Genomic DNA, 23,525 nt, shown 5'->3' with positions numbered 1-23,525 from the left:
TTAAGGGGTTCACTAACTCAGCTTTCATAAGCGTAACCAGGCTGCCCGAACCTAGCAGAGCTGCTACTTGTTTGCCCTCTACAATCACCTTACACATCTGCTTATCTGTCTCAGCCCGTCGGTCAGTAGTACAGACAGGCTGTGCAAAGAAAGACATTCTGCGACGGACATAAGCAGTATCACATTTCATAGGTTCAGAGGTGAGTGGACAATTAGCATCAATATGGCACAATTCACTACATTGGAAACATTTGATCATATTATCATCAAGTCTCTTATGGGGTAAGAACCTTCAGGTTCTACACCCTCAGTCTTAAGTTCACTCCACCGCCCAGCACCCTTCTCCCCTGGAACAGTCTTACCAGTGTCTGTGGGAGTTCGCCGGTTCGCCATCAGGGCTCAGTGGGACACACTCAACAATTCCGCAGCCGCCATGTACCTCTCTACCAGCTCGATCAACTGGTCCGCAGATTTAGGGTCTGCATGGCTCACCCACTTGCGCAGAGGTGCAGGTAGCGATCATAGATACCGGTCCATCATGACTCTTTCCACGATCTGTGGTCCCGTCAGCGTCTCAGGCTGTAGCCATTTTGTGGTCAGATGGACGAGGTCATGCATCTGTGAACGTGGCGGCTTGTCCATATGGAACTCCCAGCGAGTTAGGATCTCCTGTTAAGCCCTGGTAGCTTCTTGCTGAGCTTCTGTAGCCTGAAGCAGGGCTTTTACAATGTCCTCCGTGCGGTCCTTAGGTGTAGGTTTGTAGCAAAACCTGGCCTCTCTCAGCATCTGCCGACAACACCTCTATAGACCTCAAAGGACACAATTTTTATCCACACTAAGAAACTGGTGTCTGTCCCTTTAAATTTTACATGTAAAAATTTTTCTTGCTGCACCTTTCAGTGTGTAGATGCCCGCATTCTCCACCATATGTGACCTTCAGTCGGGTTAGGGGTCCCTCTCCTGGGGTAGAAGGACTCCTTTCTTACACACACAGCAGCCAGGACACAGCACACCAGTCTGGATGCGAGTACAAGCTGGTCGGCGCCAGTCTTTATTGTACAATGTCAGAAATTACATAAAGAAAACATAAACATAAATCCTAGCCCTGTCTGGGCTCTAACTTTACAAGTGATTTCCCTCACTACATGAACCTGGCAGGGCCTAATGCCCTCACCAGCAACAAAAGTACAGCACAATCCTCATAGCTAGGTTTCCCAGGTTCTCTGAGCAGACTCCCTGTCTGCTCACCCAGGTGAGACACTCTGCCCTAAACAAACTAAGCATATGTTGGCCATTCTCAGCTGGAAGCCCTAATGAGCCTGTTACCAAGCTGAAAGGCCCAAAACCTGGAGTGGCCGTGGGTGGAGCCCTTCCTCTCACCCACAACTCCCAGGACCCAACCCAGCTTTTCAAAAAGCCGAGACTCAAGCCTGCTACACTGCAGACTTTCTCCCTGGGGATTTTAAACACATAGGACAGGAATCTGGGATAAATGTCCCTGTCACAGACCACTTTACCAGTGATCCTATCACAATATATATATATATATATATATGTACCTATAAAACAGCACATACATATTTATATATGACTGCATGCTTTTACATTAAACCTGTGTACATATAGGAATTTACATTATATTAAAAGACAATGCATTCTATATGTCCATTACCATGTACTCCTGTACTCCTATGAACTGGCCAATACACTTTCAGGGGTATCACATTCCTCCCCGCTAGAATGATGCATGTCCCCATGCATCTGCTTTTCCTAACAAGTTTAAGCAAACTGTTTTCACAATCATGAATGTTTAGCTACATTTGTTTCAACAATATCAGTCACAGATGTTACCAACAATAACTTTACAAGTAACAATTTGATTTGATACCTTTAAGCAGTTTCTAGACATTATATTGCCTGTATCTAATGGGTCGTGTTCCCTCTGCGTCTTTTTCCTGTCTTGGTGCATGCTTTTCGTAAAATTGAGACTATTTCTTTATGGCTTATCGTGATGTATTCGACGTCTGGGTGATGCCACTCGGGAAACAGATAGGTCACTTCCTCCTTATCTGCACAAGGATTGTCAGTAGGGATGACAGTTTCGAACTTCAATATACTGGAATCTGTACAAAGGGGTTTGTAATCGCTGACGTTGCGGCCAATGGTGTATCTTAGTAGAAGCCACAACAAAATAGCAGTGCAGCCAGCTGGTATCTTATAACTAGGCTGAGAATCTGTCGCAGCATTAGCATAAAATAACGCAGAAGATTGAAAAAGAGGCAGCCGCATCTGCGGGCACCTCTCAGGCTCATAGTCACATGTACGCAGAGAGCAAACACTGCTATCACTTGCATACATTATATATATTTGTCTGCATGCACACCCACACATGCACATGGATCCATACACACGGTATAGGTTCCCTGGCATTTAAATGCACAAAAGAGGATTAAAGCAACATGGAATTAATTTAGTACTTAGAATTTGAATGAGGTATTACATTACTGGGGTCTAAAGTAAAAACTGAAAGTAGCTTAATAATGTCTTATAATATCATGTGAACTGTAATGTAATATACTGTAGTTAAATGTTATATGCAGGGCCTTAACAGGGCACAAATGCCCCCTGATGTCGCGCAAAAGTGATGAGGCCAGTAGCACTGACCGCGCGCCCTGAGGATGAACAGACCGCAGTGTGCCTGCTTGAAGTGTCCACATTATACTCCGGACTGCACTGCACAAGCAACCCTGACTGCAAGGAACCATGCTAGCAAGAGCAAGGGTTGTGGGACAGTGATGGTGCTGCTCACAGAGCCTTTGTGCTCTGTGTGGTGGCACCGATCGTACACCCCTAGTTACTGGCCTTGTTATATGGGGATCAGTATGATTGACCGCCGGACCTATGTCCGACGTTTCAAATCCCAACAGCAGAAGACGGGCAGCCCAGAAAATCCTGATGGTAAGTATTTTAACTATTGCTAACCCTCTCCCCCCACTAACCCTAACCCTCCTTTAGGGGTGCCTAACCCTAACCTCCCACCTAGTGCCTAACCCTAACCACCCTGTAAATACCTAAACCTAACAACCCCTTCCCTGCACCCTAAACCAAAGACTCCCGGGGGGTGCCAAACCCTACCCTTCCCCCGGGGTGCCTAACGCTAACCCCCCTTCCCCTATTCTAACCCTCCCGGGGGAGTGCCTAACCCTAAGTCCCTTCGGGAGGCCTGAAACCTAACCCTTCCCCCCCCGGCTCCCTGCGCCCGGTTGCCCGGCTTACCTTCGTTCGGTATGCTTGGTGTCGGGCTCCCGGCATAGGTCTAATGACAGGCGTCGGGATTTCGACGCCTGTCATTAGTACCCAGCTAGGATTTGACAGTCGGGAAGCCGGTGGACGGCATTTTGACCATCGGCATCCCGACTGCATACCACTATATGTGCCATTTATATAATCTCAAAGTCATCCTTGTGTAGTAAATAGGGGTGAGCGGGTTCAGATTTCTGAAATCCGAACCCCCCCGAGCCCCCCCGATCCGAGTCCGATCCGAGTCAGGCTCGACTTTTCCCGCCTGACTCGGATCTGAAATCGAGGCAAAACGTCATCATCTCGCCTTCCGAGTCTCGCGGGTTTTGGATCCTATATAAGGTACCCGCGTCGGCGCCATTTTCTCACTCGGCTGTGGACAGTGAAGAGGGAGGGTGGGAGTTAGGGCTGTGTAGTGTAGTGTAGTGAAGTGCTGCTGTTGTCCACTACTTCAAAGTCCATAGGGGCTGGCTGTGTTGTGCTGTGCTGCTGTTGTTAATAGGGGCTGTGTCCACTACTTCAAAGTCCATAGGGGCTGGCTGGACTGTGTTGTGCAGTCAGTTCTCCATAGGGGCTGTGTCCACTCCAAAGTCCTGTGCAGTGTCCCAGTCCTAAAGGGGTGCTGTAGTGTTGTCCAGGGGGTGCTCTGTCCATCAGGTGCTAAAAAAATAATATATTTTCTGTGTGAATTGTGTGCGCAGTAGCCGCACGTGCATCAACAAAGTAGTGCCAAGCGTGCGCCTGTGTCATAAGTAAAGGGCCGGCTGGCTTGACCGTTAAAGGGTGCTGTAACCCCCAAAGTACACTCCAGTCCAAACCAAAAAAAAAATTATTTTCTGTGTTTGTGAATTGTGTGCGCAGTAGCCGCACGTGCATCAACAAAGTAGTGCCAAGCGTGCGCCTGTGTCATAAGTAAAGGGCCGGCTGGCTTGACCGTTAAAGGGTGCTGTAACCCCCAAAGTACACTCCAGTCCAAACCAAAAAAAAAATTATTTTCTGTGTTTGTGAATTGTGTGCGCAGTAGCCGCACGTGCATCAACAAAGTAGTGCCAAGCGTGCGCCTGTGTCATAAGTAAAGGGCCGGCTGGCTTGACCGTTAAGGGTGCTGTAACCCCCGAAAGTACACTCCAGTCCAAACCAAAAAAAAAATTATTTTCTGTGTTTGTGAATTGTGTGCGCAGTAGCCGCACGTGCATCAACAAAGTAGTGCCAAGCGTGCGCCTGTGTCATAAGTAAAGGGCCGGCTGGCTTGACCGTTAAAGAGTGCTGTAACCCCCAAAGTACACTCCAGTCTAAACCCAAAAAAAAATTATTTTCTGTGTTTGTGAATTGTGTGCGCAGTAGCCGCACATGCATCAACAAAGTAGTGCCAAGCGTGCGCCTGTGTCATAAGTAAAGGGCCGGCTGGCTTGACCGTTAAAGGGTGCTGTAACCCCCAAAGTACACTCCAGTCCAAACCAAAAAAATAATTATTTTCTGTGTTTAGCCGCACGTATATATCAAATCGATATAACATAAATGGAGGACCAAACTTTCTCCGATAAAAATAAAATAGAGAAAGATCAAGAACCACTTCCTCCTAGTGCTGAAGCTGCTGCCACTAGTCATGACATAGACGATAACATGCCATCAACGTCATCTGCCAAGGCCGATGCCCAATGTCATAGTAGAGGGCACATACAATCCCAAATGACAAAGTTCAGGAAAATGACCTTGAAAAAAACATTTAAATCAGCTGAAGAGAAACGTAAACTTGCCAATATGCCATTTACGACACGGAGTGGCAAGGAACAGCTAAGGTCGATCCCTAGTATGTTCATGACTAGTGGTTCAGCTTCACATGACGATGGAAGCCCTCCTCCCACTAAAAAAATCAAAAGAGTTAAGCTGGCAAAAGCACAGCGAAGAACTGTGCTTTCTAAGAAGATATCACAAATCCCCAAGGAGAGTCCAAGTGTGGTGGTGGTTGCGATGCCTGTCCTTCCCAGCACTGGACGGGAAGAGGTGGCTCTTTCCACCATTTGCACGCCCCCTGCAAGTGCTGAAAGGAGCACCCACAGTCCACTTGCTGATATGCAAATTGAAGATGTCACTGTTGAAGTACAACAGGATGAGGATACTGGTGTAGCTGGCGCTGAGGAGGAAGTTGGCGAGGAGGATTCTGAGGGTGATGTGGTTTGTTTAAATCAGGCTCCGGGGGAGACAGTTGTTGTCCGTGGGATGAAAAAGCCCATCACGGTCATGCCTGGGCAGAAGACTAAACATTCCACCTCTTTGGTCTGGCAATATTTCTATCCAAATCCGGACAACAACTGTCTTGCCATATGTACCATATGTAAAGGTGAAATAAGTAGGGGTAGGGACGTCAACCACCTAGGAACATCCTCCCTTATACAGCACCTGCAGCGCGTTCATAAAAAGTTACTGTCAAGTTCAGAAACTTTGGCTAAGACCGTAAGCAGTCCAGGGACACCTAAATCCCGTTGTCCTGTTGTATCCAAGCGCCTGCAAACCACACCGTCAACTCCCTCCTCGTCAATTTCCTCCTTAGTCAGGATCGGAAGTAGTCCTGCAGGCCATGTCACTGGCATGACTGACTCTCCTATCCAGGATTCCTCCGGAGGATCCTGCATTGCTACGCCTTCTGCTGCCGCTGCTGCTGTTGCTGCTGCTGGGAGTCGTTCATCATCCCAGAGAGGAAGTAGGAACACCACTACTTTTACTAAACAATTGACCCTCCAACAGTCCTTAGCGAGGAGGATGAAGTACAACAGTAGTCATCCTGAAGCAAAACGTATAACTGAGGCCTTGACTGCTATGATGGTGTTAGATGTGCGTCCGGTATCCGCCATTAGTGCAGTGGGATTTAGACAATTGCTGGAGGTAGTGTGTCCCCGGTTCCAAATCCCATCTAGATTCCACTTCACTAGGCAGGCGATACCGAGACTGTACAGAAACGTCAGAAAAAGTGTCCTCAGTGTCCTGAAAAATGCCGTTGTACACAATGTCCACTTAACCACGGACATGTGGACAAGTGGAACAGGGCAGACTAAGGACTATATGACTGTGACAGCCCACTGGGTAGATGTATCACCTTACGCAGCAACAGCAGCAGCGTCACCAGTAGCAGCATCTCAGAAACGCCAGCTCGTTACAAGGCAGGCTACGCTGTGTATCACCGGTTTCAGTAAGAGGCACACCGCCGACAACCTCTTAGAGAAACTGAGGGAAATCATCGCCCAGTGGCTTACCCCACTTAGACTCTCCTGGGGATTTGTGATATCTGACAACGCCACCAATATTGTGCGGGCATTACATCTGGGCAAATTCCAGCACGTCCCATGTTTTGCTCACACAATAAACTTGGTGGTGCAGAATTTTCTGAAAAGCGACAGGGGCGTGCAGGAGACGCTTTGGGTGGCCCGAAAAATTTCTGGCCACTTTCGCCATTCAGCGACTGCGTGCCGAAGACTGGAGCGCCAGCAAACACTCTTGAACCTGCCCCGCCATCACCTGAAGCAAGAGGTTGTGACGCGGTGGAACTCAACCCTCTATATGCTTCAGAGGATGGAGGAGCAGCAAAAGGCCATACAAGCCTATACATCCACCTATGACATAGGCAAAGGAGGGGGTATGCACCTGACTCAAGCGCAGTGGAGAATGATTTCCGTGTTGTGCAAGGTTCTCCAGCCCTTCGAACTTGCCACACGTGAAGTCAGTTCAGACACTGCCAGCTTGAGTCAGGTCATTCCCCTCATCAGGCTTTTGCAGAAGCAGCTGGAGAAAGTGAAGGAGGAGCTAAGACGGAGCGATTCCGCTCGGCATGTGGGACTTATGGATGAAGCCCTTCATTTGCTTTGCCAGGATTCCAGGGTGGTCAATCTGTTGAAATCAGACCACTACATTTTGGCCACCGTGCTCGATCCTAGGTTTAAAGCCTATGTGGTGTCTCTCTTTCCGGCCGACACAAGCCTGCAGAGGTGCAAAGACCTGCTGGTGAACACACTGTCAGCTGAAGCGGAACGTGACACGTCAACGGTTCCTTCTTCATTTTCTCCCGCAACTGGGGCTGCCAGGAAAAAACTTAGGTATCCTAAGCAACCCGCTGGCGGTGATGCAGGGCAGGCAGGACCAAGTTTGGACATCTGGTCCGGACTGAAGGACCTGGCATCAATTTCTGACATGTCTACTGTCACTGCATATGATACTGTCACCATTGACAGAATGGTGGAGGATTACATCGGTGACAGCATCCAAGTAGGCATGTCAGACAGTCCATACCTGTACTGGCAGGAAAAAGAGGCAATTTGGAGGCCCCTGTACAAACTGGCTCTATTTTACCTGAGTTGCCCCCCCTCCAGTGTGTACTCCGAAAGAGTGTTTAGTGCAGCCGGGAACCTTGTCAGCGAAAGGCGTAGGAGGTTGCTTCCACAGAATGTGGAGAAGATGATGTTCATCAAAATGAATTATCAGCTCTTCCAGGGAGACCAGCCTCCAGAAGGTACAGAGAGACCTGTGGTGGTGGATTCAAGTGGGGACGAGTTAATACTTTGTGAGGATGAGGATGTACACACTGAAGAGGGTGAGGAATCGGTGGATGAGGAGGATGAGGATGACATCTTGCCTCCGTAGACCCAGTTTGTGCAGGGACACATTAATTGCCAGCTTGTTTTGTGGGGGCCCAAACGAACCAATCATTTCAGCCACAGTTGTGTGGCAGACCCTGGCGCTGAAATGATTGGTTTGTTAAAGTGTGCATGTCCTGTTTATACAACATAAGGGTAGGTGGGAGGGCCCAAGGACAATTCCATCTTGCACCTCTTTTTTTTCTTTGCATTATGTACAGTTTGGGGCGTAGTTTTTCTAACTGCCATCCTGTCTGCCACTGCAGTGTCACTCCTAGATGGGTCACATGTTTGTGCCGCCCACTCGTGTCGCTTAGCATAGTCATCCAGCTACCTCGGTGCAACCTTTTGGACATAAAAACACTATTGTGAGGTGTGAGGTGTTCAGAATAGACTGGAAATGAGTGGAAATTAAGGTTATTGAGGTTAGTAATAGCATAGGAGCAGAAAAACCTACAAATTCTGTGATTTTAGCTGTTTTTATGCTTTTTTTCAAAAAAATACAGATCCAAAACACAAAACCCAGAACCCAAAACACGGAAGGGTGGTTTTGGCAAAACCAATCCAGATCCAAAACACGAAGAAAGATCCAGATCCAAAACCAAAACACAAAACACGAAAAGTGGCCGGTGCACACCCCTAGTAGTAAACAGTATTTGTATTATGTGTGTGATTTTTTTTCTAATATGTTTAATACATTACAGTAGAATGGATGTTAGATTTGTGTTTGTGCTTAACACATAATGGCAGGCTATGTGATGTGGAGGACAGAGAGAAACTGTGATAACTAGTAAAACAATGGAGTTGTGTGGGTCACTATGCCATCAAATTTGAGTTGCATCTTGTCTCACAACTGGGACTCTCTGTCTATAGTACAAGCAAAGGTTCCAAAATAGTTGAAGAAACAGATGTCTTTTTATAACATCAGAGACGTCACTGATTATTTAAGGTGAAGAAAATAGTTGTAAAAGGGCAAATTGTATCATATGCCAATAATTAAAGAGATGAGTTATTAGTAAGATCCATGGCCCTTATATTTATGATTAGTAATATGAAAAAGAATAATGCTTTAACTTTCTAATACACATATGCTCCTGTCAGGAGGTGTATCACATGCATTTGCTCAAATCACGGTGCAAATTATGAACTGATGATGACAACAGTCGTCAGCCACTTATTGGCTGAGTGCATCTTGATTGTTACAACTGATGCTATTACTATTATTAGCCTGGCTGCTGTGATTTATTCACATGACTTCATTGCTATTTGCATTCGTTCCATGGCATGAAAGCAAATTTCCATTTGCTTTTTTGAAAGGAAAGAATATTAATGTCTCTAAATAAACTTAATTATTAGTTTTAGTTTGTATTTGTATCTGTATTTAATTGCATTTTGGGCAGCACAGTGGCACAGTCTTAGCATTGTTGTCCCTGGGCACTGAGGTCATGGGTTTGATTCCAACTATGGCCCGTATTCAATTTGAGGCGAAAAGTCCAGAATTTTCACCTGCTGGGCTTTTCGCCTCCTTCGCTTGTTTTCCAGGTGGAAAAGTATAGCGCACGTCCCCGCTTATCCCCGTATTCAATTTAAAAGGACGCAAAAACGTGAACCAGCGAAACTTGGATCGGTGAAAAAAAATGGGAATTTTCGGGACATTATCCTGGGACACCCCTAAAGATGTCCAGCCATGGGAGATCACTATGGGTACCCCTGTTTTGCATGCAGAAGGGAAGTCAGGTTTTTAAATAGCCGCGGCAGGTGCATAAATGCGGCTTTGAAGAAAGTGATGCAGAAGAGCATTTAGCAATTTTTTATGGGAAAAATAACTATGCCATCAAATTTGGGGTACATGAAAATGGGTGCAAGCATATTTTTAAGTCCCTAAAATTATTTAATAAAATTCTTCAAAAATACACCTGCCGCTACAACCCGCAATGAAGAAAACACTTGCCGCATACTTCCGAACCCCTCTGGAATCTATGTCGGTACTATAGGATGTGTTCCCACTTTTTTTTTTTTTTTTAAAACCCAAAATGTTAAATATTTTTTTGGGGTGTCCCGATATTTTTTTCTAGTTTTTTTTAACACAGATTGTTTTCAGGGGGCATTCCCAAGGGTGTAGGCTATTTTTTTTAAGCCTGCAACCCTAAACCCCAATTCGGCACTTTTTTTTGCCAGCTAGGGGCTGGCAAAAAATTATCCCCGTTTTTTTACATTGACTTTTCGCACCGGCGAAAAGTCAATGTAATTGAATACGTAGATAATTGAAATAGGCGAAAATGACATCATCGGCGAAAAATTATCGCCGATAACGACTTTTCGCCTCAAATTGAATACTGCCCTATGTCCTTATCAGTGTAATGATTGTATGCTCTCTCTGTGGGCCTGACTCAGAGCCGGACGCTCTGACCAGAGCGCTCGCTCTGAATCAGGGCCCTCCTACCTAAACTTGGAGCAGCCTTTTGGACGCTCGCATAGCTGTGTGTTACCACCCACAGCTTATGTGAGCGTCCATGACGATGGTCGCGATGGTCAAGACCATCGCGACCATCGGGTTTGCGACGAGACCCTGCGGTATTGTCTCAGTGACCGCAAGCCCTGGAGTGATTTTGGCTCTATCAGATCCAAAATCACTCCCACTGACATCACTAGTGATGTCAGTGGGGCCGGACCCAGACGGTAGGCGTTCCCATGGGAACGCCTCCGTCTGGCAGCCACGCCTCCAGCACGCCCACCAAAGGGGGCGTGCTGTCAGCCGCTAGCCGGGTCTCATGCATGCGCACGATGGAGCAGCCTCCGTCATGCGCATGCGCACTAGGGCACCATCGACCCGCTTGCGAGCGCTCAGCACTTGCGAGCGGGTCAGAATCAGGCCCTGTGTTTGCGTTGGGTTTCCTACAGGTGCTCAGGTTTCCAATCACAATCCCAAAACATACTGATATGTTAATGTTAAGTGACTTCTGACAAACAAAATTAACCATAGTGTGCGTATACTGTACATAAACTTGCCATATCATCCCTTTCATTCAGGACACATGTAAAATACATTACATTATCATTGAAATGGAGACTTGAAGTCAGCCAGCCACAGAACCTGTGTAATTCATATGTGTCCCGAATTAAATGGCAAGTCTATGTATACTGTACATGTGTTAAGCTGCATACACACGGGACGATCTGTACCACCAACGACTTGAAAGATATCTTATCGGGTCCGGTGGCGCCCCCCACCCCCTCTTAAATCACAGCAGCCCAGCACACGCTGCTGTGTGCTGGGCTGCAGTGGAAGTCTCCTATGCCTGTGGGGGGGGGGATGATCATGCTGATCGCGCCCCCCTGGCTTTGCGCCAGACTGTGGGGCTTACAGCGTCCCCCTCCCCAGCAAGCGGCACCTCTATGCGGCACTGAAAAAAAAATCTTCAAAAATTTTTGAAAAAAAAGGGGCATGGCTACGACTCCAGCACTATGTCACGCCACCTTCACCCGGGCCTGCCCGGCCTCTCTATGGGCCTGATTCAGACCCACTCACGAGCGCTGTGTGCTCGCAAGTGGGTCGATGTTGGCCCAGTGCGCATGCTCGAGACCCGGATAGCGAGAGGCAAACCGTCGCTCCGGGTCTCGTACCAAAGGGGGCGTGCTGTCGCTGTTGAGTGACAGCACGCCCCCTTTGGTGGGCGGGCCGGGGGCGTGGCTGCCCAGACTGAGGCGTTCCCATGAGAACGCCTACCATCTGGGGCCGGCCCCACTGACGTCACAAGTGATGTCAGTGGGTGGACTTCTTGCTCTGTAAGAGCAAGAAGTCCACTGGGACTTGTGGCAACGAGACCCTACCACAAGGGTCTCGTCGCAAGTCCGATGGTAGCTATGGTCTTGACCATCGCGACCATCATCCTGGCCGCTCGCACCAGCTGTGGGTGGTTACCCACAGCTATGCGAGCGGCCAGGAGGCCACTCTAAAAATACAATAGGCGGGCACTGATTCAGAGCGAGCGCTCTGAAAGAGCGTCCGGCTCTGAATCAGGTCCTATGTCCCTACGTATGAGTAATGCATGCTCGTATCAGTAGTCAGTAGTGCTATTGCAACTGCTACCATGTTAGCAGCTGCGATAGCAAATCAGTCCGAGCCTGAATAACCTCCATAGATTGGGAACTCCACCAGGACAGGGCCTGTTCTGAATGGCTAAATATTTATTATTAATTAAATAATAATTATTATTTTATGCTAAATTCATTTTAGAATGTTTTAATAATGTTTTGACACAGCGTCTGATTCAGAGATGTATGCAATACAGATATTTATTTATGCAGATCAAGCAATTGTTTGCCATAGCACATGCAGTCGACTGTTTTGCGATTATGCTCATACAGAGAATTAATTTGCAAGGTGAGTGACAGGTAGTCATTTGGGGGAGGTAACAGGGGGTGGCTAGGCAAATGCAGGCATGTCTGACCGTTTAAACGCTGTTTCATGGGCGTGCATAAATTAGCCACTGCGATCTCCTTCACAGTATGAGACCTCTCTGAGTGCCAGGAGAGATGCTGTGTGTGAGACTTGTCACACATATGCTACACGGGTGCCCGATCTGCGTTGATGTTACAAATGTTTGCAGTGGTGAGTGATGTTGGACAGATATAAGAAGACAGTGGTGGGCGTCCCTGTGCTTGTATAAGCTTTGGAAACGTTAGCAAATTTTCGCAATTGTAAACCATGCAAAATCGCAGCTGCGATTGCATTATGTACAGTACATCTCTGAAGCAGGCCCACATACACTTCCCTAAAGTACTACTATATTGTGTACTGTAACTTCAGCATTTGCTACTAACATTGTTAAATCAGAGCTTCTAGCATAAGCCAGGTGCATATGCTCCTCTTTTCTATTTGGCATTAATTAACCAGGAGCATATCCCACTGTTCTCTCAGCAAAACATGACGCACATGCAGGGCTGGCGCTAGGGTATTCGGCGCCCCCTGCAAACAATAAATTTGCGCACTTCCTCCCAGTCTTCATAAAGGGACAACACGTGCCTAAGGTGCATGTCACAAAAAGGGGCATGGTCTCACAAAGAATAGTCGTGGCCACACGATAGTACCCCCAATTCAAATTACGCCACACAGTAGCATAATCTGATTCATATTGCACCACATGGTAGTGTCCTTTATACAGGTTACGACACACAGTAGTGCCCCTTATACACAATGTCTACAGTACTGCCCCTTATACACATAATGCTCACAGTATTAATGTCCCTTATGCAATGCCCATAATATTAGGGCCCCTTATGCAATGCCCACAGTAGTAGTGCATTTTACACTATGTCCACAGTAGAACACTGTACTTACCTGAGCCGTGCTCCTGTGCCCGTCGCCATCCAACAGCTCTGCGCTCAGCACTATGCGGAAGATGTCATGACGTCTCTCCTTACACACACTGTGGGAGCCGGAAGGAGGAGCTTAGTAGTGTGCTCCAGCCTCCGACCACAGGGAAGGAGCTACTGGGCCCCAGCTGGTGACAAAATGTCAGCAGGAGCCCGACATTTGGAGAAGGTGGCAGCGGCGCCTCTCCAGTCTGGTGCCTCCCTGCTGCGCAGTGCTGGCTAACCGTATTGTGCCGGCCCTGTGCACATGCTACCCTGGTAGAGCTGGAACCGTGCTGAAATCCTTTCAGACGTAATACCTACGCAAAATTCATCTTTTTGTGCCTGTATTTTAGACTGAAAAAGAAATGCCATTCCTATGAAAGGTGAAGCACTGTGGAGCTCATTCAGACCCGGATGCTTAGCTGCGCTCTGTCGCTGCTGTCAGGGGCCGGGTATGCAAATTCTACGATCGCACTGTTTGGCTTAAGGACGCCCTCTATGCTTTAGAGAACAACGGCAGAGTGAGCGCACGCCGGTGTAAAGACGCCCACTTTTCTTTCTTAGCACACATCATCTCCAGGAAGAGTATGATTAATCAGTAACATCAAGAGCCATCGGAGCAGCACACAGCGCTTGAGGTAGACCCTACCCCGCCGCAAGCACTGCGATCACTGCAGGCTGAAATACAACCAAGTGACATGTACAATGACGCCTCCATGCTAATTATGGATGCCCATTAAACTCTATTTTAATGACCCAGACACGCCTGCATTCGCACTACCACTCCCCCGTTAATAAGCATCTTCCCCTGTTACCACCCACAAACGGCGCTATCTGTCACTCATAGTAATGCTCAGTCTTTGTACTATGACCACACGATTCCCGGATGCGGTAACTGGTTCGCGCATGCGTATTTTGAATCATACGCAGATGGGCGACAATCGCCCATAGCGAGCGTTCACGGCTTAGCATCCGGGTCTGAATCGGGCCCTGTGTCTTTTACAGTTTTGCACGTAAGTGTTCCTTTAGTTCTTCTTTAATATGCAGTAGCATCTTAATGCAGTGCGCATAATGGGTGTATCATATTTTTCTGTCATGGACTTATATGTATTAGCCAAGTAGTTCTCATTGGAATGGGTATGAAATACCGCCGGCCGCTTGGCCGGCGGTTCGATTCCCGTCAGCGGCAGCCCGACAGGAGCAGAGTTCGAAGCAGCAGAAGCCCGACAGCGCTGGAAATCCTGATCGTCTCTAAGGTAAGTATCTTCTAACCTAACCTAACCCCCCTAACCCTCCTTAGGGGTACCTAACCCTAACTTCCCCCCCAAGTGCCTAACCCTAACCCCCCTCTAAGTGCCTAACCCTAACCACCGCCTTCCCCGCTGCCTAAACCTAAGCCCCCTGGGGGGTGCCTAAACCTAAGTGCCCCCCGGGGGTGCTAACCCTAACCCTCCCTCCCCCTAGCCTAACCCTCCCAGGGGGGTGCCTAACCCTAAGTCCCCCCCGGGATCCCTAAACCTAACCCTCCCACTCCGCGGCTGTCCGCTCGCGGCGCCCGTCATCACTACGATCGGGAAGCCGGGCGCTGGTCCCCACGGCATCGGGGAAATGCGGGCGTCTACATCTAGATGCCCGGCATTTCACCCTTGCCGGGAAATGACAGTCGGGAAGCCGGCTGCCGGTATTTAGGCAGTCGGCTTCCCGTTCTCATCTCCAGCCTGTTGGGATACTTATGGGTTGGAGTTGAGAACCTCTGCTTTAGCCCAAATCAAAATGTCCCTGTCACTAAAGAAATGCAGCAATGTAAAATGTCTGGAATACTTGTGGATTTTAACAACTGAAACAATTATCTGTATGCAGTACCAGGAAATACTCCAAACAATACTGAGAGAATTTGAAAAAATGATTTGAATGAATCATATTTTTTGGGTGTGGCTGGAAATAACATTCAAGCTGATGGTTATATTACCTTTTATGTCTACAGCTGTACCAGGTTCTGCAGTGCAGTATTATATTATATCTAATTTCCTTGGCATCTGGAGGAAAGTCATGCAATTAGGCAGAAAGCATACCTACTACATATAGATTCCAGGTCATCTGTTGGAAATATAAATGTATTTAACGTGTTGGCTCTCTATGCTTCTCTCTTGGTGCCATCCTTCCGGTAACACATTTGAAAAGATGGGGCATGTGGAGAAGAGAGCTAGCTCATGTGTGGCGCCATTTTTCTGAATACATCACTAACAAGGCACCAGGCGAGAACTATCGGTAGCCAGCGCACTGCACAGGAGGCACAGTGGCCAGTCCTGGGTGCAGTGTGGGAGCCGCCCTGGACCCATGGGCCTGTGTGCACTGCACACCTTGCATTCATCATAGATACACCACTGGTTCTTATGTGAAGTGAAGCACAACACAGCAAGGTATTTAAGGGCACAAAATGAACATGAAGTCACCATACAGGTTGGCTGATAGAGAGAACAACTAACACTTAATGTACCAACTTCTTCTACTAAAAATGATGTCTGTCTTTGCAAAAACATTGTGGCATGATATGATTGGAAAAGTTATTACCTTTAAGTAGTTATATTTACAAGCTTGCAAGGGATAACTTAAACTGGCCTTATTGTACACTGAACTATGGCCCTCATTCAGAGCCGGACGCTATTTGCGGTCGTTCGTTTAAAAACAAGGGGTGGCTATTCAAATGATCCGTACGCACATTGCAGTCTGTTCACACCTCTAAGTCTGAACGAACGAGCAAAACATACGCTCGTTTATTTGTTAAAAACGCCCCCTGGCCGCACGCATCCTACGTCATGTCCGCTATTTATTAGATTAATCGAGTACATCGACCAGCGTATGAACTGCTCGCTATTCTTGTGGTTGGTGTTTGTTACCACAAATTTGCGTGCAGTTCTGGCTATAAAATAACCCAGTGACGTGGTCAATGACGCTGCTGTTTTAAATATACACACCCATAAAACGCCCGTTTTGACCTTTAAGCACGCCTGCGTTCGGATCTCCACTCCCCATTTTCAAGCACCTTCCCCTGTTACCACCCACATACGCCTCATTCTGTCACTCAAAATAGCAAGCACTCGCTATATAGCGTACAAATGATTTTCGGCCGCACTGACTGGTTCGCGCATGCGTACTAAAAAGCGTACGCATGCGCAGATGTGCAAACATCGCTCGGAACGAGCGTACTGCCACTAACGAGCGGCTCTGAATGAGGGCCTATATTTGTTCCAACTTATGGACAACCATTCTGAATGATTATCATTCAGTGTATGTACATGAACAATAAACGTTCAATGGATGAAAATGGCAGGAAAATGTTTGAGACTGTTTGACGCAATTATGAAACATACTCGATCAATTCCATACAAGGATCTGTACATCAGGCCCATACATCATTCAGTGTATGAAGGCAAGGGGAAATCCTTAAATCACTCAGCCGCTAACATTTAATAATTACATTACATTTAGTTGGATAGTGTTCTTAATCTTGTTGTGTATGGCCAGCATTACTTGTTGCAGTACTTGATTTTATGTTTTATAATTGGTTAAGCCTTCTTTCGATAAGCTATTCCTATCTATTATAATTGTCCAGGTATCTCCAGGACTTTTGCAAAAAGGTGATTCGAAATGTGAAATTAATTCTATAACAATAACTAAACCCTAGACCCCAGCTATGGGCAACAATGCTAACCTTTGTGCCACTTTCTATCTAGTCAAATACATTTTACATTAACCATGCTACATTTTTCTAATATACTGCACTCTTCAATATTCATTTAAAAACTGGTAATCTATATGTATAAATGTCTCCCTCCTCATTTTATATATTGTAGTATATTATTTGCAAACATACACTTTAGAGATGTCAGCAGTTAAATGTATACTGCAAGTGAAAAGTTTGCCTGTACTTACATCTGCAAATTACAAGACTTAAAGGTTTAATGTTGAGGCCTCTTCATTGCAGGACTGAATTACCTAAGGTGACAGCAGATTGTAAATTTGATACAAGGAAGCCTGAGGCAAGGTGAGAAAAACTGTAGAATAAGCTTCCACAGAAAAAAAGAATGTGCCTCTCCCAGTTTCTAGCCAACATATAACAAACAGCCTGAGGGCTGCATAACTTCTATAAGGATGGACTGGATCTGTCGTCGTGAGAGCTGTAAAACAGGTGTTGTCCAGGCAGATTTTTTTTTTCTGCTATAGGAGGACGTTCACTTTAAAACTGAAACACCCACTAGAACCCATATAAATAGAACCTAAAGACCAGTCTCTGTATCCACACTGTCTGTTTCAAACAATTTGTCTGGGTCAGAGGGACTCCACCAAAATATCACAATGGCTTTTCGCTCTAGTGCAGGCTCATCCTATCAAGTACCAAGCTCAGGCGGGTATGGGGGTAGCAGCTATGGAGGAAGCTCAGGTGGTGGCTTTGGAGGAGGTGGTTTCGGTGCTAGCAGCTTTGGTGGAGGCTTTGGTGGTGGATCCGGTGGTGGGTTTTCCTTAGGCTCTGCTGGTGGTTTTGGAGGAGGTGGATCTGGTGGCTTTGGCTCTGCTGGAAGTGAGAAGCAGACCATGCAAAACCTCAATGACCGTCTAGCCTCTTACCTGGACAAAGTGAGAGCACTGGAGGCTTCCAATACTGAACTGGAGTTGAAGATCAGAGAATGGTATGAAAAGCAAGTTGGTACTGGAGTATCTGCAACAGGCAAAGATTACAGCAAATACTATGACACCATCAATGACTTGAGAAGCAAGGTACAGTCCTGTCCATATGGGTTTTTTAAATGTTTTTCAAATAACAATTTAAATGAGTATTTGCTTTAGAAATCAATATGTGATAAATATGAAAGCTATACAAATTGAGATATGATAAATTTAGAAGCTGGGTATAAAATGTGAGCTTCCAGTTATATTTGTTCTGTGACCTTTGTTTTCTGGCCTCACTACTTTGTGCTGACATAAAAAGTAAGAATTTAGTATACTTTAGGGCTAGAAACAAGCAATTTGGATATATCTATTTACTTGTAATTGTGGGAGGTGGGGGAAGGGGCACAGTAGTAGCTACTGTATATAAGCTATTTTAAAACATACCATGAGACAAATAGTTATTTAGATTTAAATGTTATTTTTTTATTTTCAATAAAACTATTATTTATGTTGCTTTTAAAGCTATTAATGAATACAATGTGATACATATATAGATTGTACATACCCATTTTCATATATTGTACTTGAATTATTTTGTCATGTAAAATAAAGTTGACATCCAGGTAAGCAGAATTGGTATTCTCAGTCTATCATTCTGATGGGTTATCTAGATACAGTAGAAACATTTACAAGTCTGAGCAGTTCTCTAATGATTTAGGTATGTTGATAAAGTATCTATATAACTACAGTACACAAGTTACACAAAACCAATTTTATTACGTGTTCCTATTTTACAGATCCTAGCTGCCACTATTGAAAACTCTCGAGTTGTTCTGCAAATTGACAATGCCAGATTGGCTGCTGATGACTTCAGGCTGAAGTAAGTTACATATTTATTTTCCAATCTGCTTCATTATTTAATGACTTTTAGATAGGTTAATCGTCTACTAGGCCATGCTGCTTATTAAAATGTGACATAAATAGATTTATTCTAAAGTTAAGATAATAATATATGATATAAAGGGTTCCTCTGAAATAGACTTTTGTAGCATTAAATATGGCCTGCTGTGTTTTATTGTCTTATTTTTTATTGTAATATTTTTTTCTCTCATTTCACTTGAAGGTATGAGAATGAGCTGGCTCTCCGCCAGAGTGTAGAGGCTGACATCAATGGCCTCCGCAGAGTCCTTGATGAACTGACCCTGTCTAGAGCAGACCTGGAGATCCAGATTGAAAGCCTGTCTGAAGAGCTTGCCTTCATGAAGAAGAACCATGAGGAGGTGAGAACTGAGAACTCATTTGTGGTTTTCAAGGAAATAACATTGGCAAAGCAGAATAGAATAACAGAATAGGTAAAACAGAATATGATACAGAATATGATAATATGCAGCATATAATCCAGAGCTATGGCAACTAATCAGGATCTAAGGGCCTGATTCAGAGCCGCTCGTAAGCGGCCGCTCGTTCACTCTGAGCGATGTTCGCACATCTGCGCATGCGTATGGGTTGTAATGCGCATGCGCCAACAGTCAGTGCGGTCAGAAATCGTGTGCTCGCAAAATAGCGAGTGCCTGCTAATTTGAGTGACAGGATGAGGCGTTTGTGGGTGGTAACAGGGGAAGGTGCTTGAAAATGGGGAGAGGAGATCCGAACGCAGGCGTGCCAAACGGTCAAAACGGGCGTTTTAAGGGTGTGCATAATTAACAAAGCAGCGGCATCGACCAGGTCACTTGGTTGTCTTTTAGCCTGAACTGCTCGCATGATTGCGGTAGGAAAATGCTACCACAAGAATAGCGAGCAGTTCATACCCATTTCGATGTACTCGATTAATCAAATAAATAGCGGAGATGACGTATGATGCGAGCGGCCAGGGCGCGTCTTTAGAAAATAGCGAGCGCATGTTTCGGATGCTCGCTCAGACATAGAGGCGTCAACAGACCGCAAAGAGCGGGCGCTCAATTTAAATATCCAGCCCCTTTTTCTGAACGAGCATCCGCAAATAGCGTCCGGCTCTGAATCAGGCCCTAAGTTCATTATTTCTAGTATAGTTTTGAAAGTTAAAGAAAACATTTAATTGATAGCTAGAAATTATAGAAAAAGTAAACAACTTGTTCAGAAATATGTACAAACATAAGAAAGTAAACCTCTGTGCTGTGCTGTGCTGTGCTGTGCTGTGCACTAAAGTAGAGGTGTACACATAGTACTATTATATAGTATTATATGAATCCCACAGATTATTATTATTATTATTGATTTGTACAGTGTGCACATCTCCCACACAGCTAAACAATGTAAGCAATACATGTAACTCATTATAAAAATTACAAATCACAGAGACAAAATGATCACGGATACTGCATGAAAGAGCTTACAATCTAAAACAATTGTCTTTCAAAAATGGATGCAGGTGTATAATCTTCACATATTGGAAATGTACTGTATTTATAATGTACCTTAGATTGTTCTACAATGCACATTATCACCAGTCTCCTGGGTTTGAGGAAGGTTTTGAGCATCCCTTTATTTCAACAAACAAACCCATATGTCTGCTATGATTGTGTTCCTTCATCAGACTACGCCACTTTGTGTCCAAGCTTCATAAATAAATGAAATGTCTAAAGCCTTGTCCCAGTCTCTTCTGATCATAATAAATCCATGTCTCATGAAAGTTCCTACATCTCCAGAGGTTGGTGAGAAGCCATAGTTTCCATTTTTAAAAATCAATGTGGAGGCTGTCTACTCATGCACTGATTTTTAGTATATTTCAGAGATTCTGTGTTCTGACACGGCTTTTACATATCAATGTCCAGGAAATGCACATTAGAAAGAGCAGCACTGTCGGCCAAGTCAATGTAGAACTAGTCTACCACAGTTTACATTAAATGGATGTTAGTATCTGGTTGCTTCTAATAATGTTGCAACAAGCATCTGAGGAAACCAAGTGCTAGTTGGTTTCTATGGAAATTATTTCTATTGTTTTAATACTGACCAACTTTGTCTGTATTTTTCTATAGGAAGTGGGCATTGCAAAGAGCAGCGCTGCTGGCCAAGTTAACGTAGAAATGGATGCTGCTCCCGGTGTGGATCTCACAAAGCTTCTGAATGATATGAGAGGAGATTATGAAGCACTGGCTGAGAAGAACCGTAGAGAAGCAGAGGCATGGTTCAACCAAAAGGTAAGATGACTACTAATGACATATTTATATGTGTCCTTATAATATGAATGTAGTATCATAAAGGAACATCAGACGAAACAAAAAGAATATATGCTTTACCATTTCAGAGCAATGAGATAAAGAAGGAGATCTCAGCTGGTGTGGAACAAGTACAGACAAGCAAGAGCGAAATCTCTGACCTCAGAAGAACTCTCCAAGGCTTAGAGATTGAGCTCCAATCTCAACTGGCAATGGTAAGCCAATAAGCTACATAGCAATATAAACGTGAACGCTGTTGTCTCAAGATGAAGGCCATAACAACATTTTAAATAATGGTCCATTAAGTCAACTTACTATTAAAACTTAATATGTGTGTTAAATGTATAGTTGGAGTAAGAAACTGTAGTGATCACAATACTAAGCTAATATGTTTATTTTAGAAAATAATGTATTATCCAGTAATAATATGTTGTGTGTTGGCTACAGAATATAGAATATCTTTATGTACTGTACCACAATGTCCTCTTGACACAATTTAGAAAAAATCCCTTGAAGACACCCTGGCTGAGACAGAAGGCCGCTATGGATCACAACTTCAACAGCTACAGATTCATATCAGCGGGTTAGAAGAACAGCTTATACAGATCAGATCAGACATGGAACGCCAGAGCCAGGAATATAGAGAACTTCTTGATATCAAAACCAGACTAGAGATGGAGATTGAAACATATCGCCGCCTGCTGGAGGGAGAACTAGGGTGAGCAAAATATATCTTAAAAAAGGAAGCCACTTGACTCTATTGACAAAACATGCAGTATTGGTATTGGGAGCATGTGAAAGTGCATTTGTGCAATTTGTAGATTGAGGATTAAAAATAAAGTTTATATTGTGATTACTAGATTTTTAGTAAATGCCAATATCATTAAATTTTGTCCACTGTCATTTCACCTTCTACCATCCATTAAATATCTTTATTTTGTTATGCTTCTCCTTTAAACTCATCCACGTATTCTTTAAGAGTTTATTCCTCATACCACCTAGACTTGAAAATGTCTTAAAAGCTTGAGAAACATGATGCAATGTTTTAATAATATTAAACTTTCTTCCTGCAGTCAATCCTCGTCTTCATCGTCCTCAAGTAAAGTCGACAGGTCTTCATCTTCATCCTCCGCACAGGTTACCCAATCACAGACATCTTCTGTAGACTCTAAAAGAGGTAACATGATCTAGTAGATGTTGGTTGTCTAACTATAAACTATAGGAATGTAAATAATATACTGAATACCTATTTATTATAAAACATTTCCATGTGTAATGATTTAATAAATTTAAATATTTCAAATGCACCAAAAAATCCCCTCTCTGTGGAATACATCAGTCTCCAGGTCTGATATCTGCAGCCTCAAATATTATTTTATATTGAATGTTCCTGTCATGTTTCTTTATATTCCTTGGAGGAAGAGCTGATAATCACAAAGAGGAAATAACCTGGCTGCTTCTTAAGATTAGAATAGATAAAATGAGAATGAGAATATACTGTGACTTGTGACTATTGAAATCTAATTTAATCTGCATTTTACTTTCAGATCCCAAAAAAACCAGGAAAGTTAAGACCATTGTTGAAGAAGTTGTGGATGGAAAGGTTGTCTCATCAAGGGTTGAAGAGGTTGAAGAAAAGGTCAACTAAAAAAAGAGACAAAGTTGTGGACAGAAGGCAGCGGTGTTGGCTTATGGGACACTTCTATTCTACTCTTTAATTGAAAGATGTGAAAGTTTTCATTTTTGATTCAATAAAGCCTTTTCTGCATTCTACCTTCTAGTAATGTATGTTCTCTTAAGGGTTTTCAGTGTAAAAATTGTTCTAATATAAACCTTCAAATGCCCAGCAAACTCCAGCAGCCAATCAGAGATCACTTAACTTCAGAAAAAACCCAAGAATAATAAGTTTTGTATCGACCCCTCATGTTTCAAACTCCAAACTCATTGAAAAATTTCACGTAAATTAAAGAACAATAACAGCACCATTTTTCTCTAAGTAATTTAAAGTTACATTATTCTCCAATACCTATGTGACATCATATAGACCATTGCATCTGTTATACAAGGACTGTAGGCTTTACACATAAATTGTCATCATGGTTGTCATAATAACATAGAACTCAGGATCCCCAACCTAGGGAGTATGGAAGAAAAGCTATTTTTGTGTTGCAAGTGCTTGCTGTCCATGTTAGGTCTGTATCGTCCAGACTAGGTGCTTGTTACTGTCATTATATAGAATACACTAATATCAAGGTAACCTGCCATTTCTAGCTAGCTCAGTTGTTGGTTAAAATGCATGCTATATGGTATATATTTATTGGTAATACATTAGTGTTCATATAAGTAAAAAAAAGGTTGAAGGTTCTGAATGACAAACATT

At 44.5% G+C, this 23,525-nt stretch overlaps 1 protein-coding gene across 1 annotated transcript; it reads left to right on the top strand.

Annotated features, from left to right (window-relative positions):
- The first annotated feature begins 17,569 nt into the window (after nucleotides 1-17,569).
- On the top strand, nucleotides 17,570-22,918 carry LOC148521797 (keratin, type I cytoskeletal 47 kDa-like). The gene is made up of 8 exons (XM_088474664.1): nucleotides 17,570-18,059; nucleotides 18,749-18,831; nucleotides 19,075-19,231; nucleotides 20,966-21,127; nucleotides 21,235-21,360; nucleotides 21,646-21,863; nucleotides 22,219-22,322; nucleotides 22,693-22,918. The coding sequence occupies exons 1-8, from the start codon at nucleotides 17,640-17,642 to the stop codon at nucleotides 22,791-22,793; spliced, it is 1,371 nt and encodes a 456-aa protein (XP_088330790.1). The 5' UTR covers nucleotides 17,570-17,639; the 3' UTR covers nucleotides 22,794-22,918.
- Nucleotides 22,919-23,525: the final 607 nt, after the last annotated feature.

The sequence above is a fragment of the Taudactylus pleione genome, unplaced genomic scaffold (genome assembly GCF_031769625.1).
Source record: "Taudactylus pleione unplaced genomic scaffold, aTauple2 ptg000155l, whole genome shotgun sequence".
Classification (NCBI taxonomy): domain Eukaryota; kingdom Metazoa; phylum Chordata; class Amphibia; order Anura; family Myobatrachidae; genus Taudactylus; species Taudactylus pleione.
The sequence above is the reverse complement of the archived record's forward strand: the minus strand, read 5'-3'. Positions and strand labels throughout refer to the sequence as shown.

What these genes read in the sequence shown, in the direction of transcription:
- LOC148521797 (XM_088474664.1), top strand. Translation starts at nt 17,640, where the DNA reads ATGGCTTTTCGCTCTAGTGCAGGCTCATCCTATCAAGTACCAAGCTCA. An exon ending in GCTGATGACTTCAGGCTGAA is followed by an intron (nt 18,832 to 19,074) that starts GTAAGTTACATA and finishes TTTCACTTGAAG; the next exon opens with GTATGAGAATGAGCTGGCTC. An exon ending in TCCAATCTCAACTGGCAATG is followed by an intron (nt 21,361 to 21,645) that starts GTAAGCCAATAA and finishes GACACAATTTAG; the next exon opens with AAAAAATCCCTTGAAGACAC.